The 26,108-nt window shown below is 37.5% G+C and overlaps 3 protein-coding genes across 35 annotated transcripts in view; 1 reads left to right on the top strand and 2 right to left on the bottom strand.

The window, feature by feature from the left end:
* Positions 1 to 11,506, bottom strand: part of LOC123276100 (regulator of DNA class I crossover intermediates 1-like) — a 154,672-nt gene extending 143,166 nt beyond the window's left edge. For 23 of the 28 annotated variants that reach the window (XR_011497508.1, XR_011497507.1, XR_011497520.1 and 20 more), the window contains exon 1: positions 11,332 to 11,506. Coding sequence is in view for 8 of the 28 variants with exons in the window: in XM_070495951.1 (XP_070352052.1) it covers positions 11,332 to 11,354 (23 nt within the window). In the remaining 20 variants the exon portion in view is untranslated. Of the gene's footprint in view, positions 1 to 5,736; positions 5,797 to 11,331 lie in introns of all 28 variants that reach the window. The other 5 variants (XM_070495950.1, XM_070495955.1, XM_070495946.1 and 2 more) reach the window with 3 other exon arrangements.
* On the bottom strand, positions 6,399 to 7,305 carry LOC139041739 (mitochondrial assembly of ribosomal large subunit protein 1-like). The gene is given in 2 exon segments (XM_070495966.1): positions 6,399 to 6,985; positions 6,988 to 7,305. Coding segments are annotated over 2 exon segments (702 nt in total). The 5' UTR covers positions 7,127 to 7,305; the 3' UTR covers positions 6,399 to 6,422.
* A 42-nt stretch (positions 11,507 to 11,548) lies between the features above and the next one.
* LOC123276104 (ATP-binding cassette sub-family D member 2-like) overlaps positions 11,549 to 26,108 on the top strand; it is a 40,297-nt gene continuing 25,737 nt past the window's right edge. For 3 of the 6 annotated variants that reach the window (XR_011497526.1, XR_011497525.1, XR_011497524.1), the window contains exons 1-4: positions 11,551 to 11,683; positions 14,115 to 14,334; positions 16,217 to 17,578; positions 19,117 to 19,297. Coding sequence is in view for 3 of the 6 variants with exons in the window: in XM_070495958.1 (XP_070352059.1) it covers positions 16,550 to 17,578; positions 19,117 to 19,297 (1,210 nt within the window). In the remaining 3 variants the exon portion in view is untranslated. Of the gene's footprint in view, positions 11,684 to 14,114; positions 14,335 to 16,216; positions 17,579 to 19,116; positions 19,298 to 26,108 lie in introns of all 6 variants that reach the window. The other 3 variants (XM_070495958.1, XM_070495957.1, XM_070495960.1) reach the window with 3 other exon arrangements.

Genomic DNA, 26,108 nt, shown 5'->3' with positions numbered 1-26,108 from the left:
TGGATGTGTTAATTAACTTTCACAATGTATGCATATATCAAACCATCACATGGTATACTTTAAATATCTTACAATTTTATTTGTCAATTATACCTCAATAAAGGTAGAAAAAAATAAGATAGAAACGACGGGAGAACAAATGAATATATCCCCAAATAATGGGGTAAACTAGATGGAATTTTATATCTGAGAAAAAGAAAAACGTGCAGATAATTAAAATAGCTTGCTATATATAAAATGTGAATCCTCAGAAGTCATTTGCTACTTTGACTACTGCAATATTAAGTATGTAGCTGGCTACCATAATTATACTTTAAAGAGTCTCCTTGATTTTATGCAAATGTTCTCCTATATTTCTTACTACATTGGTAATAGCAATAAAACACAGCTCTGATTATCACTTAGGGACGTGACTTCCATTGCCTGCCCCAACTTAGATTTCAACTTTGTTTTCCATTCCTGCGTTTCATGCATTCCAACACCCGACCAAATGAAAATATAGTTTTTCTTCTCCATATATGGAGACTCCTCCCACCATATTTTGTACTCAAAACTTTCAATACCTTCAACACCCCATTCAAACATCAGTTTCTTCATGAAATTTATATGCACTTTATAAAAAACAATTTTAAGAGTTTCTCTAATTTTTGTCCTGAAATTTAAATTACCAGAGATTTAGGGGTGGGGAGGTGGGAATGAAGCTCATCTCTTTAACAGTAATTACTATGTTATTCTAGAAAATGGATTTTTAAAGAAATATATTGCAACCATCTCTTTCAGTAAAAGTTTAAGTGAACAATATTAGTTGCCATTATAGCTACATACTGAAAATAAAATCAAAAGGCCATAACTTCTTCATAGAACACTCCACAAGTTATCAATTGTGGGAAGCAGGGATATAGATTACACTACCTTATTCTTCGTTAAGATAGAAAGAATAAAGTAAAATAGAGAAGTGTAAAGAGGTTAAGAAAGGGAAAGAAGAGAAGAGAAGGGAGGGAGGGGGAGAAGGAAAGCAGAGAGAGAGAAAGGAAGAAATAAAACCATACTGACTACAAAAATAACAGGGCATTCTGCCCCTTGCCATTCTTTCTAGTAAGCAAAGATTTAAAGGAAAACGCTAAAGAAATACTTTCTTTAAAAAAAAAAGACAGGCAGTAATGTGGTCAAAGAAACATCAAGAACAACACGAACGCACATTTTGCATGGAGTACGCAGGAGATGTTGAAACTACATTAGGGATTAAATACTACGGGTGTCACATATCTTAACTGTCAGCTAGTCTTGAATTTTCTTTTTTGTTTATTTTGTTTTGCTTTTTATTTTGCTGCTTAGTTTATCTTTTTAGTGGCGAGGTGCCACGCAAAAGAAACCATTTCCAGATTGTCACAATCTTGTAACAACATCTTAAGTGTGATTCAAAGTGAAAGATGTAAATAAAATTAATAAAGCAATAACTAACAATTGAAAAAATTATTTTATGGCTTGTGTCACAGTGAAATTAATATTAACCTAAGACATCATAATGTTAACATTGTTAGCTAGCCGACTTATTAAGATTCAGGACAGTAACTAGCCTAGAAAAAGTACTTAGGTTGGTTTTCCACAAAACTAAAGCAGGTCCACCTGATGTGTCAGGAATAGTAATGATATATATTAGAATGCTATGGCTTTCATATAAATTCTTCTCCTGCAATACAAGAAAAAGTTTTTAGAGTAATATGAATTACAAAAGGTATGGTATTGAGAAAAAAAGTGTCAATCGATAAGGCAGAAATCCACCTAATATTCAGAATACAGAGCCTAATTAAAATAAGTTCTTAGAGATTGAATTCTTATAGTACTTTCACATGGAAAATATTGTTTCATAGTTACAGGCTGTAATGATAAACATGAACAGCCATCTCCTGGGTCATACAATGGAAGAGATCTTAGATTGTGAATGATAGCCCAACACAGATGTGTATTTCAGGTTATTCACAATTAAATCTTAAAAACTTTATTTCAACAATTATAATTCACTAAAAGCTTCTAAAGTTGAAGTTTTTCACTCCATTTATGGGATATTTTGAATAAATATTTTCAACTGTTTTTGAATAAAATGTCATCAAAATTTAGAGGACTTGCTTGCAAAAATGTTCAATAACAATGCAGGATACATAGATTGATTTATCAAGTAACTCTTCAAAGAGTCAAATGTTTATGAAATCCAATTAATAAAAGGCAACAAAGAAAGCAAGCTTATAACAACACGCCAAAGTATTCTTTTTTGGATTCAACATCAGTATTGTCTCAAAAACAGTGTAATTCAGTTACATTAACTGTGCATATAAAAAATTGAAAATTTTGACAACTGTAGCTTTGTTCAGTAAAATATCAAGCCTCTTTGACTACAACTGTGAAATATACATGAACTACAACCACTTCCAAGTGTATCTTGGCTACACAGGTTACATAATTTAGTAAGAGTCCTGTTTTACCCAAGATGCTATGATCCATCAAATTTCTATTTATATTATCATTGCAGAAATAATTTTATCTTGAATGTTCTGCAGTTACATGTGTCAAACTATTGTCTGCAGCTATCATCTCCTTAAAATAACTACCAAATCTGAAAGTAACTCCTGATGCTTTTTCAGCAGATTTGTGCATTCAGATTGTCATGTGACCATGAGAGATGCTAAATGCTGGCAAACATTTTGTGTACTAGTTATAGATTCATCAACTCAAATGGAAAACAAAACATCAGTATTTATCATTAAGCATTAATTTTCCTTTATTTGAGCTCCCTGCTGCCAAAAGGTTACAAAAGCATTACTAAACACTATGAAAAAGGAAACGGTTGTTGACAAACCACTGTAGCAACAACATTCCTACTACTCTTTGTAGGCACTCTGACAGGACTGATTAGCCTCTATTCCTAGCAAATATTTCACTTACACCTAATCTAAAATTTTCCATGTTTCCAGGCATGGCGGCTATACAAATCTCTCAGACCTTAGAATGCAACGTTACAACTAGGTGGTACAAGTGGCTAGCAGAGACAGCAGCATTAAATACTTCTCCCATCCCATCCAGCAAGTTAGTTGTACCCAGCCACTCATGTCTCAGCACACTTTATCAGCAAGTGCCCTTCATGCTATCTGGAAAGTGTCAGGCCTGGGTTATCATTGGATGTCTTCAGATTTAACCACATGTTAAAGTGAGAACGTTCTTCACCGCACACGTTGCTCATGCACTAATACAGACCATGGCAGAGGTTAAAAAAAAAAAAAGGATGTTCACTGAATCTATCTGGGTTCATTTTAACGGAACCATTAATGGTAGCTTATATTTAATTAAAAAACAAAAACTCCGAAAACAAATGCTAAACTGGGCGTGCCACTAGGATCACAGGCATAAACCATGACTGTCCTAGGCAAACTGGGATGATGTTCACCGTACATTTGTTATCCCCATTTAACAGATGAAGAAAGAGATGCAGGGACAGAGGCTAATTCACAGTAAAGAGAATTTATTGTAAAGCTAATTAAACTTAAGTTCAGAGCCCTTCATCTGCATATTCCCCTTCCAAGCCCTATACCTAATTTTGTAGTCACAATTTTGTATTCTTTTTTCCATTATGAAGGTCCCTCACAACCTGATCTGCTCCTATACAGAGAGGTTTAATAATTAACCCAAATTCACATAGGACTGGTTTTTTTTGCTTGCTTTGTTGGGGGTTGTTTTGTTTTTAAAGATTTTATTTTTCCTTTTTCTCCCAAAGACCCCCAGTACATCGTTGTGTATTTTTAGTTGTGGGTCCTTCCAGCTGTGGCATGTGGGACACCGCCTCAGCGTAGTCTGATGAGCAGTGCTATGTCCGCGCCCAGGATTCGAACTGGCGAAACCCGGGGCCGCCGAAGCAGAGCGCACGAACTTAACCACTCGGCCACCGCGCCAGCCCTAGGACTGGTTTTGATTTGATCTGGAAAATATATAGTCATACAAGAAAATGGAAAAATAGTATTGATTATTTTTCCCCAGAAGAATCCTAACTGGTATCACTGTCTTGGAGTCTTTCACCACTATATTCCAAACTACACACCACTACCACCACAAACAAACAGTCATAGAATACCACTTTCACTGTGGTACTTCTGAATTTGAATGACTCCTCAATATCCAACAGATCAAATTTCAACTTCTCAGTCTGGTTTTCAACCTCACCATCACGCAGACACATATACACATTTTTTTTTTTGAAAATTTTATATACTTTATAAAGATAAAAGTCCAACAGTTTTTTAAAAATAAATTTAATTAGCTAACAGGCAAATAACAGAAAAAATTTTACTTCTGGCTGGTAACAGTAAAGCTGGAAAATTCATTTCAGGTTTTTTGAGGCTTTTGACACAGTTATTAGTTTGCAAATCCAATAAATGTTCAATGATATGGAGCAGTGCCTATATTTGGAGAGCAGCAATACCATTTTTTCATTTATGGTAGAGGTTTTTGATGGTACTAACAGAGCAAAGTGGTTGCAGGAGGTTTGGGAACGGCTAGTTTAAATGGTTTCAGGAGACTTCAGTTTTTTGTTTATGTGATTGAATGCATAAATGCTTTGTGCTTTTGACTATCACTACCTAAAGAAAGTACATCAGTGAAGAGATGCAGCCCCTGTGGACTTTAAACTGACTGGCAAAAAGCAAGCTTCAGCTTGTCTTACAAGAGGCTTAGTTTGCCAATACACTTCAGACCAGATGGTCTATGCTTTGAGCAGACCACAAAAGAAGTGCTTTGTGAAGACCAAGGGGGCAGTCAGATGGTGTGGCAGTGTCTAAAGGCAATAAGAGGCTACATCTTCATGTGCCAGGCACTGTCATGAGCCTCACTAATCTATTTTGAAGATTTTTAAAACAATGGTAAGAGAAATGAAAGGCCATCTTAAAATATCACATAAAATGCAGCAGGATTCTATATTCTGTGCAACCAGTTATTTGAAAATAAGTCAAAAGGTAGGCAGTACAAGAAAATAATTTTTGAAATATAATTTGAATGACTATGACAGAACATTTGACCTTGGATACTGAACTCATCTGCCCATTCCTTAGCTTGATGACAAAGCCCGGGACGTACAGTTATGTGGGTGTGGGTGGTCTCCACGGCCATGCTGCTCTCAAAATTGTTTGTGTTTCTTTTGTTCATTAAGTGATCACAGTCTCATAGTACACTGATCTAAAGGGCATATATAATAACCCTTTAAAAAAAATCATTTTGCCTCATTCGTATTTCAAGATGAATTTCTACATGGACTAATTTTTCTGAAGATCACCATCTCAATTAGATATTCTGAAAATGACTTGAAATGTTTTCCTAAATGTTTTCCAAAAACCAGTTTATTTTGTAGTTGTAGCCAAAAAGTGCCCTTTTTGTCACTGAATTCATCTAACATTCATAATTTTTTTCATACAATGAATTGCTAAAAAAAAAAAAAATCATGGACTGGCTTTCTGGTTGGACAGGTGAGATGCACTTAAGGCCAGAACTCTTTCTTAGTATTTGATTTTTCCAATATTTGTGTTTTGTGGTTTTTTATACAGATAGGTGCTACATTTATATCTCCTGGTTTCAACTGTCATATTTGACTTCTAGCCTTTTAGTATGGCAAATCATGTTTTCCTTCCAATTAAGCATTGGTTATGGAGTATCTGGTAATAGCTAGGAAATAATTCTGTAACTGAGTTTTGTACTCACCGCATATGGATCATTCCTCATCTGTAATGTGCCCCAAATGCAGCTTCATTTTCCAGATACCTTGATGCAGAATAAATGTTTTCATCATTAGGTGCAGCGTGATGTGTAGTATGTTTTATTTCTGGTTTTTCAAATAAATGTGAGTGTTCTGAATTTAGTCAAACTGTAAACTTGAACAGATTTTTAGTAATACTATGTCAGTCTCAAGGTAAGCACCAATATCTACTAGTAAATTATCTTCTCCATTCCATGGTACTTACTGTGAACCTTGGTGACACTGTTGCATATGAACTAAGAACTAGAGGTTTTAAGTAATAGAGGACCAGTGGGGTGGTTATATTTTTTGCTTTATTTTATAAAAAATTTTTGGCTATTCCATTCTACAGAATAAGATTTAAACAAAATTAAACTCTGAGCAGAGAGCCTGAGTTAAGCACAGGGGTCAGTGCTAACTCCGAGGATCCCTGAATCCTGCTGGGATCTCAGGAATAAAGTTTAGCTTGAATGTACTGATCCTTGGTGTGAGAATTAGCTCATTTACCTACAAATTCCACATGTCAGCATGAGTGCCCACACATTAAGACTTGTTTTGACAACAATCTAATGAACGAGGCAGGGTTTAGAAGCTATATTTTTAAGAAGCGACTCAATCCAAATCTGAAATGACTAAAGCAGTTCATATCATTTTATTCACATTTGATCTCCACTGGAGTCAGGGATGAAGTGTCATCTTCCATTCCAAGAATGAAGTCTTCAGGTAACGTCTCAGGTGCTATCTGAGCTAACTGGTCATCGTAAGAACGTAGGGTCCATAATTTCTCTAATTCGTAGGTTTCTCTGGTTTCTGGAAGCATCAAATGAATCACCATGCTGCCAAAGTCCACACAGAGCCAGTCATCAGTGTCCTTCCCTTCGATCTTAACATGAGGCTCACTTTTACATCTCAGGTATTTGTACATTTTCACAATGTAGTAGGCCATGGCATGTAAGTGTCGGGTGGAAGTTCCACTACCAATCACAAAGTAATCTGTATATTTCATTTCTGGAGGAACCTTGATCACACAAATGTCTCTTGCATTTTCTTGCCTCAGAAGTGAAACCAGCATATCGATGTCAAACTTGGGACCAGTATGATCTGCTGTGCCTGACTCGGGGCGACCCTCGCCGGCTGCCCGCTCCCCGAGCTCCTCCAGGCCGGGCCCCCAGTGCAGGCCGCGAGCACGGTCGGAGATCAGGCAGACCCGCCAGGCGCCGGGCCCGCCAGCAGTCGCCCCACGGCCAGCGGCCGAAGTCGAGGCCCCACGCTTGCCGCGGGCCCTGCTCCCGGAGAAAGGGCCCTACGCCACAGCAGCGGCCCGAGCCGCCGCGCCATACAGCAGCCCGGCCCCATCGCCGTCGCCGCGCGTCCCACATATACACATTTTTAAGTATTTAAATAAGTAATCTTATCTCCAACTATTTACATAACATTTATTTTATTCTTTTTCTCCATCAAACTTTCCTTTAGCCTTGTTTCTGATTTGCCAAACTCTCAGCTAAAACTTTCCTATGTTCTACTATTGTTCACACTGTTTTTTTTAAATCATATATTTTGGCCCCTGATCTTTCAACATTTTCAAACTTTATGGAATGTCATATGCCCCCCTCCCCAATAAGCTATAAATCTCTCAGAAAGAGACTAAATTTCAGTTACTTTATACTCTGACCTGGCACAGTGCCTGGTACACAGCACTCACTAAATACTTTGCACAGGTGAATATTCTAGGCCTACATTTACAAATGCAAACCTCTCCTTCACCTAAATTCAAACAGGATTTTATCTGTGTCTTTCTTATGACATGGGTTGCATTCTTCAATCTAAGTTATAAAAATAAACCTCCTCTAATTAAAACAAAAAGTCTTCTTACACTGCATGTATAGTGCTGTATTTCAGATCTATAGTTGATCCCATTCTGAATAGCATATCGAGGCCCAAAGACTGGTCACATCTTTATCTTCTCCTTTCTCTCTTCTCTTCCTACCACCTTCATGTCTGAGGTGGCTATGAATTTGGTGAAACAAGTCATCAATCACCAAATACTGAAAATAAAAGAGAATCTTTTCCAAATTAAAAAGATCAGTGCTTATACCTGTCCTCTTTCAAATTTACACCTCAATGTGACTAGGAAAACACAGGGTCTCAGTGCTGACGTAAAAGTACAAAACAAAGATTAGAGTTCTAGGTCAATGATTCCCAGACAACTAAAAAAAAAAAAAAAATTTATTTAATTGGTAAGACTGACAAATGATTCATATTTTTAATTTTGTCAAGAAAGGACTTGGGACCAGCCCCGTGGCCGAGTGGTTAAGTTCGCGCCCTCTGCTTAGGTGGCCCAGCGTTTCACTGGTTCAGATCCCGGGCGTGGACATGGCACCGCTCATCAGGTCACACTGAGGTGGCGTCCCACATGCCACAGCTAAAATATGTACTGGGGGGATTTGGGAAGAAAAAGCAGGGGGAGAAAAAAAGAAAGGACTTAAAATGGGAGGGGCATTTTAAGTCAAAAAAAGAATATAATTTTAGGAAAACAAGAAAGAACCCATTAAATTGAAAAATCTGACATTATGGCTGATTAGCAAGTTTCAGGGACAGTAGACTGGGAACTGCTATCACAGATATGTCAATTAGTTTCAGCTTAGACCTAATCTCTTTACCCTAAATGAGACTTTGTTTGAAATGAAATGTTATATCTTCAAAGACGTCCACAAACCATAAAACTAAAGCCAAACCAAGTAATTTAAAAAGCAAAATAAGGAAAGCTTATTTCTTCCCTAGCCACCAGTCCCTTCCCTCACAAAAAAAAATCTTACATATGACTGGTAGACTCCCCAAACAGAAGAGCAGCAAAAAGTTAAATGCCAAGTTTCTTTTATGCCAAGAAAACTTGCAAAGACCTTTGCAATTGTAAAGACGCTCCTATCAAATGATTCTGCAATTAAACTGTATATCAGGTCCCTATAATATACAACAAGAATACCCTGGTTTGATTTAGTGTATACAATCAGGTTGCTACAACCAAAATATAAACTTGCTATAGCCTGCTTCATTCATTTCCTTGGAAAAAAGGTATAAAGCCTCTTTGCAAGTGTTTTCCTGTCTTAATGCAGACCTATCTACTGTCTGCCAAATAATCCTTTCAGGTTCTTTAATACTGCCCTCCCAACCCATCTCTTCTAAGAAGCCTTGGTAAAAACTAGGTCTCCAATTTGCTAATTATTTATCTCACTTCCTTTTCAGCTTTTAAGAACCTGTGTTTCATTGTTTCTCTGTAGCGCTTGTTCTGTGCAACACTGTTATCCTTCAAGGTTTAAGGTAATTTCTCTGTTCTCTAGATATCCATAGCCCTTTACGTGTGCCACTTTCACAATACTCGTATTTCTACATTGCATAGCATAGCATAGCCATTAAGCATATGGTTCTCAAATAACTGTCATTGATTAGCTGGGTGACCTTGGGCAAGCCACTTAACATTAACAGTGCCTCAGTTTCCCTATCAGTAAAATGAGGATAACATTTGTACATACCTCATAGGGTTCTTCTTAAGAGTAAATGAGCTAATATACAAAAAGTTCTTAGAACAGCACTTGTTATATATTAAGTACCATTTAACTATCTAGTCTTAAAATCATTCACCTAATTCAAATCTCACCATTCTACCATAAATTCTTTTTGTGGTCCAAAGTTTTATCTTTTTCTTTTTTGAATCCCACTATACAGCTTGACAATGCCCTAAACAGGGAGGCAAGTAAAAACGTATTTGTTGAAGTAATTAATGCCGAATTCTCTGATGGAGCAGCTCTGAGAGAGCTTTGTAAACGTTCTCTAGTTACTCGTCTATATTTTAAGTTCCTAACAGTTCTCAAAATTTTCAAACAAAAACTAATCCTACAACAGAGGGAAATAAACAAGTACTCAAGGATGGTCTGAGACAAGGATTAAAACTTGTACTCTATAGTAGCTCCAATCAACTGCTAGTGATTACTAAGCACTGTCTCAGATTCTGAGGCCCTTACGGCCTCATGATCAGAGCGCCATGATCAACTAATCTTGTCTACCTTTGTTTGCTGGGATAGTACAAAGTGGAGACACTCATTTTTTCATTACCAATCTGGAATTTTACCCTAACGAGCCCAACCTCCCCAAGAAAATTTATTTAAAATTCCATATTTTCTCTTACAACTTCACACAAGTTTTGCCTTTTACTCTATAACATATCCATGTTTACTTAAATTAAAAAATATATTTTCCTCCGATCTGTGAATAAAACTGATGCTCCAGGGAGATGTGTCACGTTTCTTCTGTGGTTTCTTAACCCCCTGGTACCTAATATCTCCAGGTGCAGCACTACCTCATTTTGAGAAACACAATCCTAGACTACACGTTTCCTGCAGTACATTGCTTTTGCATCCTCCCAGTAGCAACCAAAATACTACTCCCTGAATAACCAGAAGATATATGACAGAATAATAATAGCACCTATATTTTAATACTGCTTAAGCATTTGTAAGATGATTTTGTATCTCATTTAATATTCACATTTTAAAGAATTCAAAAACATCAAATTATAGTCATGTATCAACTAAATTGTGTGACGTTTGTAAGCGAGTTTTCACTTTTCTCCAAAGTGGAAGCATGATGCAAGAACATTAGCTAGGAATAAATCAGACAAACTTCTAAAATACGATGCTAACATATCTTCAACAGGATAAATGCTATTGCTAAAATTATCAGACATCATTACAATACTTGAACACAAAAGCTGTCTTTCCTCTTATAAAATTCCTAAGAATTTAAATGTGTTATATTCTAACCATATCATCACTGTCCTGGGTCTACTTGTGACAAAAATTGTATTTAATGGCTTAATGTTTCAATCAAAACAATTCTTTTCGTCAGGGAATTTGATCAAACGAAATTACAGGCCCACATGATTTCCATCCTAGTGGACTTGAAGGTCAACAGCAATGAAGAGGTTACATAAAGCTAAACTGTCAACTCATCCTCCTTTATGTGATTAATTCTAAATACAAAACAAATTGTAAATTCTCTTGTAAGTTAAAGCAAAAAACGCTTCACTTTCCCTCCCTTGCAAAAACAAACTAAATTGGATTTATGGTGGATACGAGCCCCCACCAATGGATTTAAGGGCAGCAGGGAATGGCCTCTTCCATAACGCCTTACAAATTTGTGCAAAGATGATATATTGACGCAAAGAAATCCCTTCGAAAAGGGAGAAGCAGGGGCGAGAAGAGGGCTCAGCTGCTCAGAGGTCTCACTAGAGGAGGAGGACCCGGGAGGCGGGCGAGGGAGAGCAGAGAACCTCACCCACGGCGGGCCCCACATGTGAAGCTTTTGGAAAGACAGTGGGGGAAAAGCTGAGCTGCTTTCGGTTTAAGAGCAGAGACATGGTGCTAGGGTCCCCCGGCTTGGGGAAGATTAAAAGACCTCTCCTAGCAAGTTGCCCCCAGGCAAGGCTGTGCCCTCCCCTCCGAGGCCTAGGAAAGAGGCGCCAGGGACGCAAGGCTACAGTCTCAAGCTCCAGCAGCACGACTCACCGGGAGCCCCCGACCCAGTTCATCTCCCCAAAACTTCTGAGAAGACACTGGGGTTCTGACAGCTGCACTTCAGACGGCTCCGTTCAGTGCTAAGCCACAGCTTCCTCGGTTTCAGCCCGCTCCTCTCCGGCCCACGGGCCTACAGCCCAGCCTCCCTACAGCCTTTGCGGCCTGGTTAGGCTCCTTCCGGGTCTCCCGGCAGCCTCTGCGGTTTCTGCGGAGACGCTGTCCTGAGAGGGCCGCAGAGGACGCCGTGGGAAAGCAGCGCGTCCGAAGGAGGAAGAAAACAGCAGTTTCAACCGGTCGGGCGAAGGAACCCTCAAGAAATGAAGTGTCGGGCTGTGGCCGCAGGGTTAGTGTTTCAAACCACCCCCACCATAGTTTTATTTACTTTGCTGTAGGTCTCAGCCTTTTTTTTTTTAGGTCAAAGAACTGACTGAGGGGAGAAAAAGAAGGCAAGAACAAAGATATGGATCCGTAATCCTCCAGATGATGTTTCCATTCCCACATCACTCCATATCCAAATCCTTTAAATATCTTTCACGTGCAGTTTCAATATTCAGTACACAGTTGTTTATTAGAAATATTGCGCTGTAGTAACTTACCATTTTGTGGGTTTCTTAGAGAGCTTGATCAAAACTGGGTTTAGCTGTAAAGACCCAAAGACTTTAAACAGCTTACCGAAAAAAATCTGAAAACGAAAGTTGGATTTTACTGATCGTTTCTGTGTTATGTTTGTATATCCTCACAAAATGTTTATCTTACACACTGTTCTGTGATATTTTGGTTAGAAACTAGAAATCTCCTGTACCAAACAAATGCACACAATGTTTTTTTTTCCCCAATTGTCATGATTGTTTTCCAGATTTTTAACCTGGGCAATCTCTCATTTTCAAATATGATACATTTTCTGTTAACTCATTGGGAAATAGTGCCTAAAATATAGTTGCCTAAAATAGGATGATGTGCCCTGGTAGACATCGTTTAATCATATAAATACTGATTTTTGTCCCAAAAATTCACCAAAGTATATCTATCATTGGTTTGAATTAAACCAAGTGAGTATAGCATTTCAGAACAAATTAGTCTTCGTCATGGAGTAGCTCATCGTTTTTCAGTAACTAAACCATACAGTCGAGTCAGAAGCAATGGCCCAGTGCGTTAGCCTTTCCTACTTTCAACATTTTGAAACAGGTACAAATTAACTAAATTAACTAGAAGGGGAAAATAATTTTATAGAGGATTGACTGACCTTTTAAAATATATTCTATAGGTAGAGACATAAAGGACAGGTTGACCAATCTGTTGAGAAGAGTCAAGAAGTGGGAGCTGGATAGAACCGTGTCTTCTCTCTGACTAGAGTCACTGCTTTCCTTCCAGTCACATAGAGGCAGTGGAAGTGGTAAATTAGGCTAAGGAAAGATTAATCTATGAGATACATCCTCAGACAAGATATTTGCTGGGTTTTCCTTCACAGCAAAAGACATTTCATTATGAACCAGTTATGAGGTGGTTATTTGTAACAGATGAAATATTGACCTAAGATCTCATCTTCATTGTGTTTGTGGCTCACATGAATAAGGCTAGCATGACTGGTAGATAATGAGTCAAATGCTGTGCTATTTTAGGGCCAGTAGGGCAATTAGGTAATCTCTTGGGTCAGGAAACAGTTCCAAGAAAGGAATACAGCACAGATAAAATACTACTTAGCATTTGCTGAGAAGGAAATGCATCCCAAATCTTAAACCTTAATTTATCTTTATTGCTAAAAATTATTTACTCTCTGGTGATTTACTATGTAAACACATAACACATATTATCTACATTATACATTTTTATTCATATACTTATATATGTAGGTCTCTTTATTATAAAAATTTATTTCTGATGTTTTACTGTTTATAAAGCATGTAGTTTTCCTAATATATGTGTGTATATATATAGTCTCTAATATATATATAAAGTCTATTTAATCCTGCTCTTCCATGGTTGTTGGTAATGTCCACTGTGGCACTGACATTGAGAGTATCACACTTGAGAACAGAGTAATTTGATAATTATTGCTTATTTTTTAACTTTCATTCATTTTCAAGATCTTTTTTTAAGATTATTTCTCCTCTCTTAAGAAAAATTTTAATGCTTTCCCATATAAACACATGTAAAGTTGAGAAGATTGAGTGGAAATTAGGCTGAATTACGTTTACTATAGTAACAAGTGACTTTTTTTCACTCTTTTTTTCTCACCTAGTTTGAAATTCAAACTAAATTAGCGTTCTTTCTGCTTTAATTGCATGGCAATATAAAAAATGAAAGAAGTACCTTGACAGTCTTAGTTTCTTACCTAAATGGCATATATTTCCAACTGGAATTATGTATCTGTTTTCCTATCATCTTGAATTCTTCCTCTGCCTTCCCTGAAGTCTTGAGCTTGGTCTCGGATGCTAGGACCAACCCTGACTCTTGGGGGTAGGGTAGAGTGAAGGGTGGGAGTGGAATTAAAATGGTGATAGTTACATCTGTACTTAAGCGGCTCATCGTTAGGTCAAATCTCACATTAACCTTTTCCCCAGTTATAGTAACTGGCCTCCAACCTTCCCTGCACCACACTTCCGGTAACCAAATTTCTGTCTTTCTATCTTGATTATTTTCCTCATTCTAACAAGTCTTTCACTGAAGCCAATAAAAGCTTGTTCCTATACCCTAGCTTCATTATCAGTTGATAAACTGACCTACCTACAACTAAGTGCAGGCCTGATTCGATCTCTAACCTTCTTTGCTTCTAGATTTCCCACTGCCCTGCTCCTCCCCTGATGTGGCTGTCCTATGCCAGTGATGCAGGCCACTTGCCTCGACTGCCAGCTGCTTGCTGACCGGTGCAACCCTCTGTGTACGTGTTCTGCCTGGCTGAACATCCTCCTATCACCCCCAGCTAAGTTTACCCTGGCCCTCCACCTGTCTTATCACAGTCAGGAGATGTGACATAAAGAATTAAAGTTTATAAGGGTAAGAGATCCTTACTTTGACACATGAAAAACGTGAGATTAGGAATAAAAGATTTTGAAAATAACCACTATAACACTATGATCTCTACATACAGACTTAGAAAGTCTCAATGGAATGAATGATAGATTGTGCTGCTGATATGGCCAGCTATAAAAGAAATTTGCATGAATTTGCCACTCATGTATTAGTCAGTCTGCTGAATTGAATGCAGACAAATGAAAAGAGACCTGTGATGATTCTTGGAATTCATATAGGTACATGGGAAAGGAGTTTTAAAAGTTTAAGGCTATTGTTACTTATGAAAAGGAGAATAGTTCTTTATTCACAGTAAACTGAATAATGAAGATCATTCAACACTGAGACAGGTTTTATATTCTAGCACAAGGGTTGGCAAACTTCTTCTGAAGAGGGCCAGATAGTGAATATTTTAGGCTCTGTTTCATCTATCCAGCTCTGGCTCTGTGGCTTGAAAGCCATAGAAAATAAGTAAATAAATAAATGGGTGTGGCTGTGTTCCAATAAAACTTTATTTATGGACACTGAAATAAAAATTTCATGTAATTTTCATGCACCACAAAATATTATTATTCTTGTGATGTGTTTTCAACCATTTTAAAATGTAAAAACTGTTCTTATCTCAAGGGCCATAAAAAAATAGGTGGCAGGCCAAATTTGGCCCACTGGTTGGGTTATAATTTGCCAACCTCTGTTCTAATTTAATGCATATCTTCCCAGGCTTCCAGTTGACTAGAAATGTGTATGTATGTTGTGGGGGGTGGTGGGTGTGGGGAAGCAAAAATGTTTTTGCATATTCGAAAACACACTCATCCTTACCTAAACATTTTACATATTTAACAGTATGCAGAATTTCGCTTGACTATTTAGCAGTTTAAGTCCTCCATTAGGGATGTAGGGAAAATCTTTTTAACACTCTTTGTTTGAATCAAATAACCAAAGTGGGAAGTAGCCAATAGATTATCTCTAAGCCTAAACAAAACAAGCAAAACAAAAGTTTGCAAAAGACAAAGAACTCTCAAAAAATGAAGTAAGGTCCCAGAGAAGCTATTTCCACCATCTAACTCCACTTGGATTCCCAAATGGTTAACTTTAGGTTATAAAGTCACACACCTCCAAGTAACAACTATCTAAAGGACCCAAGAGGGCGGTAGAAGTGAAACACTGCTCTTTTTTATTCAATAGTCACCTTGTAAATAAATACCAGTGCATCAGATCTCCATTGCTAAAAATAGCAGTTGTGGGGCTGGAAGATTTTTATTGTAAGGACAAGTAAACATAGAGATGGAGATATAGCAAAGAACTATTTTCTATAATGCAGAAGACTTCTCTCCTATTTATTTACAAAATATGCCCTCAATTACGACTTGTCTGATAGATTCTGGGACTTCATGAGAAACACAGACAGAAAAAATAAAATAAAATGGGACTGAAAAACAGATCTAAGTATTTGATAGTTTGTTTTCTCCAGTGTCCCTCCCGCTTGTCCCTTTCCTCTCTCTCCCTTTCAGATTCAGTCCATACCCTTTCAGATTCAGTCCATATCCTTTTCATATTCATTTCATGTTGGTCCTCTTGCCCCTCCTCCCTCGTCTCCCTAGCTCCTTCTGCCTCATCTCGTTTTATAGCGCTTGGAAATTTCCTTTTCTTTCTGCTCTTCCCCTTGTGGAATCTACTAAAACCTTAGAGGAGTGATGTATATTCTGAAACTTCTGTGCGTTTCTAAGTGACGCTGAGCATGCTCAGTAGCTGGGGCAGGTTTTGTCGCCCGCGGCTGCCCTGATTCGACCTTTCCAAAAATAGACATTTACCTCTTTGGACTCCTGCCTAAGGATGTAATTCGCTTTGCTTTCTCCTCATTTTCAAGGTTCAAAGGGAAGCGGCGAGGATTCCAAGGTCCCACCATCCTCACAGCCAATGAGGGGCCTGTGAGGGAGGAGCTTGGGGCGGCTTAGTGCAGCTTGAGCTTCTGAGGGAATCATCCCCAGTAGGTGCGGTGGAGTCTGAGCTCTGCTGCATCTGTCACAGCAGAACAAAATTGAAAAAAGCAAAAGCAAAAGCAAAATTTAAAAAAAGAAGAGAAGAAATGCTGCGGACTATGGAACGCTGTAGGACTTTCTGAAACATTTGCTGGGGATTCCGGTGGATCATGATCTTTTAAAACCAATTCTTTCTGAAGCCGGTTTGGGTAATTGGGAAAATGACACGTATGCTAAATGCAGCAGCTGATCGAGTGAAATGGACCAGATCGAGCGCTGCTAAAAGGGCTGCCTGCCTGGTGGCTGCCGCATATGCTCTGAAAACCCTCTATCCCATCATTAGCAAGCGTTTAAAGCAATCTGGCCACAGGAAGAGAAAAGAAGCAGCTTACCCGACTGCAGAGAACAGAGAAATACTGCATTGCACCGAGACCACTTGTAAAAATTCTTCGCCTGGAGTGAATGCAGATTTTTTCAAACAGCTACTAGAACTTCGGAAAATTCTCTTTCCAAAACTTGTGACCACTGAAACAGGATGGCTCTGCCTCCACTCGGTGGCTCTGATCTCGAGAACATTTCTGTCTATCTATGTGGCTGGTCTGGATGGACAAATCGTGAAAAGCATTGTGGAAAAGAAGCCTCGGGCTTTCATCATCAAATTACTCAAGTGGCTTATGATTGCCATCCCTGCTACCTCTGTGAACAGTGCAATAAGGTACCTGGAGTGCAAACTGGCTTTCATCATCAAATTAATCAAGTGGCTTATGATTGCCATCCCTGCTACCTCTGTGAACAGTGCGATAAGGTACCTGGAGTGCAAACTGGCTTTGGCCTTCAGAACTTGCCTAGTAGACCATGCCTATGAAACCTGTTTTACAAATCAGACTTATTATAAGGTGATCAATATGGATGGGAGGCTGGCAAACCCTGACCAGTCTCTTACTGAGGATATTATGATGTTCTCCCAATCTGTGGCTCACTTGTATTCTAATCTGACCAAACCTATTTTAGATGTAATCCTGACCTCCTATACGCTCATCCAGACTGCTCCATCCAGAGGAGCTAGCCCAATTGGGCCCACCCTATTAGCAGGGCTTGTGGTATATGCCACTGCTAAAGTGTTGAAAGCCTGCTCTCCCAAATTTGGTAAATTGGTGGCTGAAGAAGCTCATAGAAAAGGCTATTTGCGGTATGTGCACTCCAGAATTATAGCCAATGTTGAAGAAATTGCCTTTTACAGAGGACATAAGGTAAGATAGAAATTAAGATGATGGGTGAAATGTGAGACTGTTCGAGCTGCCACTGCAGTGCTAGATACCATCTGTTGTACTGTTGATGGGCCCACTTCTTTAGCGTTTTAGACTCCGATGACATCTAAACCTGTACTAGAATGTATGCTTCCTTACCCCTTTTACTCACAAGTTGTTAAAGAATTATAGAGTGCAAACTTTTCTAAAGTTTCATGAGAATAAATTTTCAGCACTCAGTCTACTTGGCCTCAGTTACCCAAACATGCTCAAAATTATCTCTGAAGCATTTTCTTAAAACTTAAATCCTAATTGGTTGTAGAGCATTAGAAGAAAATGTGTTTGGAAACTGAGTAAACACATGTCCTTTGAGATGGAAAATTTAGGATGGTATTCTCTTGTTGTTATTATTGAGGGCCCTTTGTTTTTAAGAGGAAAAAAACCCTGTCCTTTTACATGAAAGACAAGTTTAACAATTTTGCATGTCTGGTCAGCAGTGGAGGGTCCTCAGTCCTAAGAAGTGCAGGAGAGTGTGTCTCACAAATGGCATTTCCAACTCTTAGTTAATGTTCAGCACCATGTTTGACACAAATAAAAAGAGGCAGTGAAATGAAATTTTGTCTGGCTTTGAGAGAAAAGCTAAGATTAGAGAAGAAATGAGGAGAAAAGGAATTGCAGAACGTTATTTCTAAATACTAAAGATTTTCGACATTAAGCAGATCCCTAAAATAGTTGGCCTAATTACATAAACTTCCAGAGCATTGAAGTAACCTCAGAATATTAAATACGACCAAATTTTTTAAGGTGATGCATCTGAAATCTTAATACAAATGACTTAGTACAAATGAAATATTCAGGTATTCTTAAGTTGAAATGGTATTTTAATTCCCAAGCAGAATTATTTACTTTTTGAAGCATCATTAGTTATCAAGACAAATGTTTACAGTAGTAGGAATCTGAAGAAGAAAATTTAAAGCAAATTTAGGACTTCTACTCCCCCTTGAAAATTGGCCTTATATGTTGTATTAGTCATATTGACTTGTGATTCTTCTTGAATCATTGAACTCAGTGATTTAAATTATAGCATGCTGTAGGCTTCCGGCATTTAAGACAAAATCCAGCAAATTGAGTTAGTTCGAAAATGGAATCTAATTACACATATGTGTGTCATGTGTTTATTTTCAAATATTTTTGGTGTGATCAAGAAGGATAAAGTTCTAACATTGTTTACTCATGTCTTATAGAATATCGTTTAATTTTAACCTCATGCATGTAATTTTGAAATAAAAATTATAAATCACTGACATGTACTTCATATTTACTGAGCATCATGGGTTTTTTTGAATAATATAGGTGTGACCAAATTAAATAAGAATGACTCATTCTTATATTAATCTGTATTTTTTAGTTGTTAGAATCATACATCATACTATACTAAGTAAAACAAAATAATGTGTACCTATCTTTAAAGAAAGCCTTCAGACATACAATATTTACTTTTATAACTCATGCTGGGTTCTTGCCTCTTTTTCCCTCTCTAGGTGGAAACGAAGCAACTCCAGAAAAGTTACAAAGCTTTAGCCGATCAGATGAACCTCATTTTATCCAAACGTTTGTGGTACATCATGATAGAGCAGTTCTTGATGAAGTATGTTTGGAGCAGCAGTGGACTGATTATGGTGGCTGTACCTATTATCACTGCAACTGGCTTTGCAGATGGTGGTAATGACATTTATGCTTAATCTTCAATATATGTTTAGGATTATTTCTCTTGAAGGTGTCACTGCTGGTTTTGTGTGAGTGAAACTGTATATGTAGCCATTTTTCTGTGGTCATTAATGGTCAGAAACAAAGGCAGACTTTGCAACATCCAATAATAATACCTGCAATGTGAAAGGAGATAAGTGGCTCAAAAGTCCTTTCCAGTTGTGAGATATTTCAAATTAATATCTTGAAAAGCAGTGTAAGTTCTCTCCATGTGTTTTAAACTTCAGTTCTGCACATCCCATGTGTTTAGTCTATAAATATTCCATCACTGGATCTGCCCTGTTTTGTGATTTGAAGAGTTGGTTGACTACATTAGGCAACTAGGAATATTGTTTTAGGAAGTGCTTCACACCATGGAGCAAGATCTCCTCTACTTGTAGGTAACATAGATAAACCTCCTATGTAGCATGATTTGGTGGCATTGTGGGCGTAGGGGTTGTCAAGCTGCCCCTGTCTAATTCTAGCTATCACCACCCCAGTGGTTTTTACCAACAGTTTTCATCTTTGGGATAACTAAGAAAGATAAGGACAACAAGAACAATATTAAAACGTTCTGTAATACTTGAGATGGGAGTTTGGGTCTTAATGGGCAGAGACAAAGGGGAGTTAATTAAAGTAGCAGCATTTTCTGCTCTTCCTCCAAAATAAAACGTTCCCCCTTCTCTTTAAAAACCACTTGGTCAAAATTGGCCTCAGTGTTGAAGTAACTAAATAAAAGCATGGGCTTTGTAGTAAGACAGAGCTTTGCTCAACTCTTGGCTTTCCCTCTTCCTGCCTGTATCCTCTTAGTCATGTTAATTAAACTCTGAACCTCTTTTCCTCATCTGTAAAAGGAGAATTGGAAAGGCTACTTCAGAGGACTGTTGGGAGGATTTAACAGAATAATGTTTATAAAGTACAGAGCATGCTCTTGACGTTCTTGATACAGAGTGACAATTATTACCTAGGAAACAAAAGGCAACACTGAGAATAAGGTAACAGAATTCACACTATTTTACGGCTATTTTTGGTGTGGAATCAAGAATTAAGTTATTTGTTTGAAGTCATCTAATAAAAACAAGTAAAAAAATTACCCTATACTTTAATATTTTGAAACAGGGCTTCAGTGCTTTAACCAATTATTACAAAAAAACTTGTCAAATTTGAGTCATTCTTAACCTAAAATTGTTCATTTTAGTAAATTGGAATTTGTCAATCCCATGTGATAAGACTATAGATATACCAAATATACTCCACAACTCAACTGTCTAATACTGTGTTTAGACCACTGGGAAACTGAATTTTATCTATTTTTATGTTTTCAAAGTTTTATTTTTTAAAAAATCATTTAAAAAGTTTATATTGAATAAGGCGTTGTTAGTAATAGTATTTTTAGACATAATCCTTTCATTATAAGATAAAATAAATTGCTTTTTCAAAAAAGTATTGGAGAAAAAAATGACACAAAAATTTATGGTCTTGAGATTAGTTTTAGTAAGACACAACAAAATTATCAGATATTTGTAGTGAATCTAAGTATATGGATGTTTTAAAAGTTTCATATATAACGTATAGAGACAAGACCAATGACAAGATTATGGTGTAGTTCTCTTAGTCCTTGGAAGCACTGGTCTTATTACAAAACCCCAGAGTATTCAACATAGAGCAGAGAAAATGCAGCTATTAATGGTGACAAATTAACCCCACAGAGACCAGTAAGAAGTAAACAGTGTATGCAAAGAATCTAACAATCTTATTTCTATGGGTGATGTAATAAGATATTTAAAAATAAATCCTGAAAATATCATATTAAATTAAAGAAACAACATTAAAATTTCAGATTGAAATTATGATAATCACAGTGATGCAAGTAAAATAATTCTTAAAGCTTCTTTTCAAAAGAGGATTTTATACAAAGAGAAGCAGTATAAGAATTTCATAGAAGAAAAAAATAAATTCATATGACAGCATTATTATGAGAAGGTGCTTCAATATCTTCTGTAATTTCTAAGGTTACTATATATATGCTTATAATGTTTGTACATATTTACTAAAGACATTTGACCTACAATGATTTAACACATGAAAATATTGTTAGCGTTTTACTCATACAAAATTATTTTTTCTAAATAATGATATATCTTTGAGGCTTTAGGTCTTGGAATTACATATCATATATTCTAATCTAATCTTCAGTCTTAATTTACACTTATGCCCTGAGTTGTCCCTTATGTTAGAGATGAATTAAATACATGATACTGTATATTTTAAAGCAAAAATAGGTGGAAAAAGTGGGTGAATGAGAGAAGAATGGCAAAGAGAAAAGGGAGAAAAAGTAGGATAGAGGAAAAAAAGACAATACAATAAAGAAGCAGGCCACTGTTCAGATCTTGACTCAGCTATTTAGTAGTTATCCATCCTTGAGAAATTTGCATAAACTTTATATGCCTCAGTTTTCCTCTCTTAACCATAGGTATAGTAATATCTATCTTACAGAATTATGAAATTGTATATAATGTATTTAATGTGCTTTGAAACAGTTCTCAGCAAGTAGTAAGAATTTAGGTGGATCATTGTTACTATTTATTCTATTCTTACCATGTGGGCTCTGGCATCAGATTGCCTGGGTTCACATGCTTACTCTTTTGCTTACTAGGCTATGACTATGGGCAAGTCATTTAACCTTCTTGTGCTTCAATTTCCTCATTTCTGAAATGGGAGAAATTATAGCAGGGTTGTTAGGAGGATTAAAGAAGAGTACATGTGTAAAACTTAGAACAATGCCTGCTTCATCGAAAATGCTCAATCGACATTTGCTGGCACGATTATTGTTGTTAAGAGAGCAAGATATTTAAAAGTGATTAGGAAGTCAGAGGGAAAAGTGCAGATAGGAGGAAGAGCCTGCATAGTTTTTTTGGAGGAGAAAAGAAAAATAGTTTTGTAGTAGATTTGTTATACCACCCACCTACAACTTCAAGTGAAATCTTATGGTTAGGACAGGATTATGTTTATATTCAAGTTCACATTACAAAATTGCATGTGGAATCATGCCATTTTCACATCAGATGAGGAGCTTAGAGGTCATCTAGTCTGGAGCCCCAGATTTGCCTCAGGGCACACAGATGGTTAGTGGAAGCACTAAGGATAGAAGACATTATGTGATTCCTAGTGTGTTACTTTTCTTACCTTCATCACGCTACCTCCATTTAGCTATAGTGGAACTTAGTCTATAAGGGACTTAACTTAGTTTGAGACCAAGCAATCGTGGGAGCTAATGGTTGAAATAGAGGCATTGAAATAGTTAATTATATATGGTTTCTATTATATTTTCTTAGAGGACATTACCCCTTTCTTTGCTTTGTATTAAGAGAAAGACTGAAATTATGTAAAGAAAATAGTTACCTGGGAGCTGTATCTCAATTTTTTAATGTTATAGGCCACTTTTCTTCTCTTCATATCAAAAGCAGTTCTGGGCAAGGCCAGGGAAAGCTACTTATAGGTCCCTTCTGCCGGACCTTATCACAGACACCTGACAGGCAGTGAAGAGAGCACCTAAGCCACTAGCACTGCCAGTAGCGTCCACATGTTGGTGATCTGCTAACGTGAGGTGGCACATCCGAAGTAGCAACTGAAAGCACTCTTAGGAATGGAACTGAACTCTACCGTAACCCTCATAACATGGGTGATATTTTATTCCTAAAATGTACTTCCAACAAGATGATCTCCATAGCTCCTGCTGCAGGAGTATGTCTCATATTCAAATGCCAAATTGTTGAAATATAATTTTGTATTTGGGTCAGTTTACATATGACTACTCTCTTGTTGACCAATTATTGTCACAGTAATTATCAGTACATATCAAAGACATACTTTTTAGCTGTAATTAGCTATTCGTGTCAGTAGCTATAATTTTTAAAGTATAACATACATGCCCACAACGGCACAATCATTAGTGTACCACTCAGTGAACTGTCGCAAAGTCAACCCATACACGTAAGCACCACTGAGAAGAAACAGAACCGTACCTTCATCCCAGAAGCTCCCATCCCAGAAACCCCTTCCCAGTCTTATCCTCATCTTCAGCCTCCTACCCCCATCCCCACTTCCTCCTGCCCCTGCCCCCATGCCACAGCAAAGGCAGGCATTTTACCGATCATTCATTAGTATTTGCTGGGTTTTGAGCCTTATATAAATAGTATCATGCAGTACGTATGAGAGTTTTAGTTGCTCCACATCTTTGTCAATGTTTGATGTGAGTCTTTTTCCTTTTAGGCATTCTTATGAGTGTATAAGCGTGCTTCATTGTAGTCTTAATTTGCATTTCTCTGATGACTGAGGAGGTTAAGCACTTTTCATTTGTTTATTGGCTACTTGGATAGCCTTTTTTATGAAGTACCGATAAGTTTTTTCTTCATTTTTAAACTGGCTTATCTGGTTTTTGCTTGTTCATTTGTAAAGCTCTTGTGTATTCTGTAATGAGTAGTTTGTCAGATACACACACACACACACACACACACTCAAATCTCTTTTCCCTCTCTATTCTTGCCTTTTCAGTCTCTTAAGTGTCTAAGAGAAGTTCATAATTTTAATATAGTTCAATTTATCAATCATTTTCTTTGTTGTTAGTGCTTTTTTCGTCCTGTTTAAGAAATATTTGCCTAACCCAAGGTCATAGAGTTATTCTCCTATTTTTTTTTTTTTTTTTTGAGGAAGATTAGCCCTGAGCTAACTACTGCCAATCCTCCTCTTTTTTTTTTCTGAGGAAGACTAGCCCTGGGCTAACATCCATGCCCATCTTCCTCTACTTTATACATGGGACACCTACCACAGCATGGCGTTTGCCAAGCGGTGCCATGTCTGCACCCGGGATCCGAACCAGTGAACCCCAGGCCATCGAGAAGCAGAACGTGCCAACTTAACCGCTGCACCACTGGGCCGGCCCTCTCCTATTTTATCTTCTAGAAATTTATTGGTTTTTCATTTCACATTAAGATCATCAGTTAGAATTGATGTTTATATATGGTATGAGGTAGGGTAAGATTGAGATTTGTCAAGGTGGCAAAGATAAAACATAAATGACAAGAAATAAACTCAGATTGTAAGTCCAAAGAAAAAAGTACAGAAGGGTAGCCTGCTTTTTTAATTTTTAAAAAATTAATAGACAATTTTCTTTAGAATAGTTGTAGGTTTACAGAAAAATTGAGCAGAAAGTGTTCAGTTCCCAAATTTCCCCTCCTCCCATAATTTCCCTTGTTATTTACATCTTGTATTAATGTGATACCTTTGTTATAACTGATGAACCAATATTTATACATTAGTAACTGAAGTCCGTAGTTTACATTAGGATTCACTCTTTGTATTATACAGTTCTATGGGTTTTGACAAATGTATTACATAACCTTCGTTTTAAATCCTTTCTCACCTTTTCAGTGAAATAGCAACAGATGTGACCGTGTTTCAATATATCCTTTTATTAGCAGAGCTGAAAATAGCAGTAAAATGAGAAGATATAATGTTAAATATTAAATCCTTAAGTGAGGCACTTTTGACAACGTATTCAAAATATTTGGTGAGGAAGATAAAATGTATTGATCTGGGATACAAAATAGGTGAGTGCTTTAGGTCATGAATTTATATCTCTGACACTGAGGAATCTACCCTTCTCACAGAGGTTATGCAGTTGGCTGTTGTGTGCATGGCAAAATACTACTGGCACTGCTCTCACAGTACTTTCCAAAGAACAATCCGTAGAATAAAAGTCAAATGAAATCTGTCCAGAGCTATTTGTAATTTTGTTGCTAAAAGCACGAAGAAAACCCAATAGGCATTAATCTGCCAATAGGCATTAATCTGCTAAAGCAACGTGGAAAGTGCCATGCCATGTCAAACACCAGTTCATCTGTGCTAGTGTTTTTACTTCTTAACAGAGACTGTCAGTAAAAGCTACTATTTAAACCGCTTTTAACCCAAATTCATAAAATCCCATGATTATTTTAGATCACCAGCCAAATTCTCTATGAGCCAAAACTATTCTTAGTGCTTTAACTGATTCAGCAATTCACTATTTTGGTAGCTTGCTGAGAATCTTTTGGTAATTTTTTTGTGTCTATCTAAATTTTGTCACACATTTAAATGTAAGAATATCTACATTCTGTTTCCAGTCCATTTATTCAATCACATTTTTCACTCCTCACTTATACCAGCACTCAAAGCCTTTCTTTTTTCATTCCTCAGGGAAACTCACTCACTTCAAGGGGGCTAACAGGAGTCCTCTAGAGCAGTGACAACAGTAGGGCTAGGAGGAACCACATTGGACTATTTGTCCTCTTCTTTTTTTTTTAAAGATTGGCACCTGAGCTAACAACTGTTGCCAATCTTCTTTTTTTCCTTCTTCTTCTTCTCCTCCGCAAAACCCCCCAGGACATAGTTGTATATTCTAGTTGTGAGTGACTCTGGCTGTGCTATGTGGGACACCACCTCAGCGTGGCCTGCTGAGCAGTGCTGTGTCCGTGCCCAGGATCCCAACCAGCGAAACCCTGGGCTGCCAAAGAGGAGCTCAGGAACTTAACCACTCGGCCACCGGGTGGCCCCTAGACTATTGTAAAAGGGCCCCATGAACTCATGGTGATTCTCATACTCGGGTGAAATCAGTGCCTGACACCAACCCATGCTGTAACTTGATCAGGCTGTTTATCATTCAGTTGGCATTGCTTGAAATTTCCCTTCTCTGTCCTGTTGCTTATACTATACTTATGATCTATTGAAATTATATGTGGTCTTCAAGGCC

This window comes from Equus asinus, chromosome 23 (assembly GCF_041296235.1).
Source record: "Equus asinus isolate D_3611 breed Donkey chromosome 23, EquAss-T2T_v2, whole genome shotgun sequence".
In the NCBI taxonomy this organism is placed as follows: domain Eukaryota; kingdom Metazoa; phylum Chordata; class Mammalia; order Perissodactyla; family Equidae; genus Equus; species Equus asinus.
Note: the sequence above shows the minus strand (reverse complement) of the source record. Positions and strands in the feature narration are given on the sequence as shown.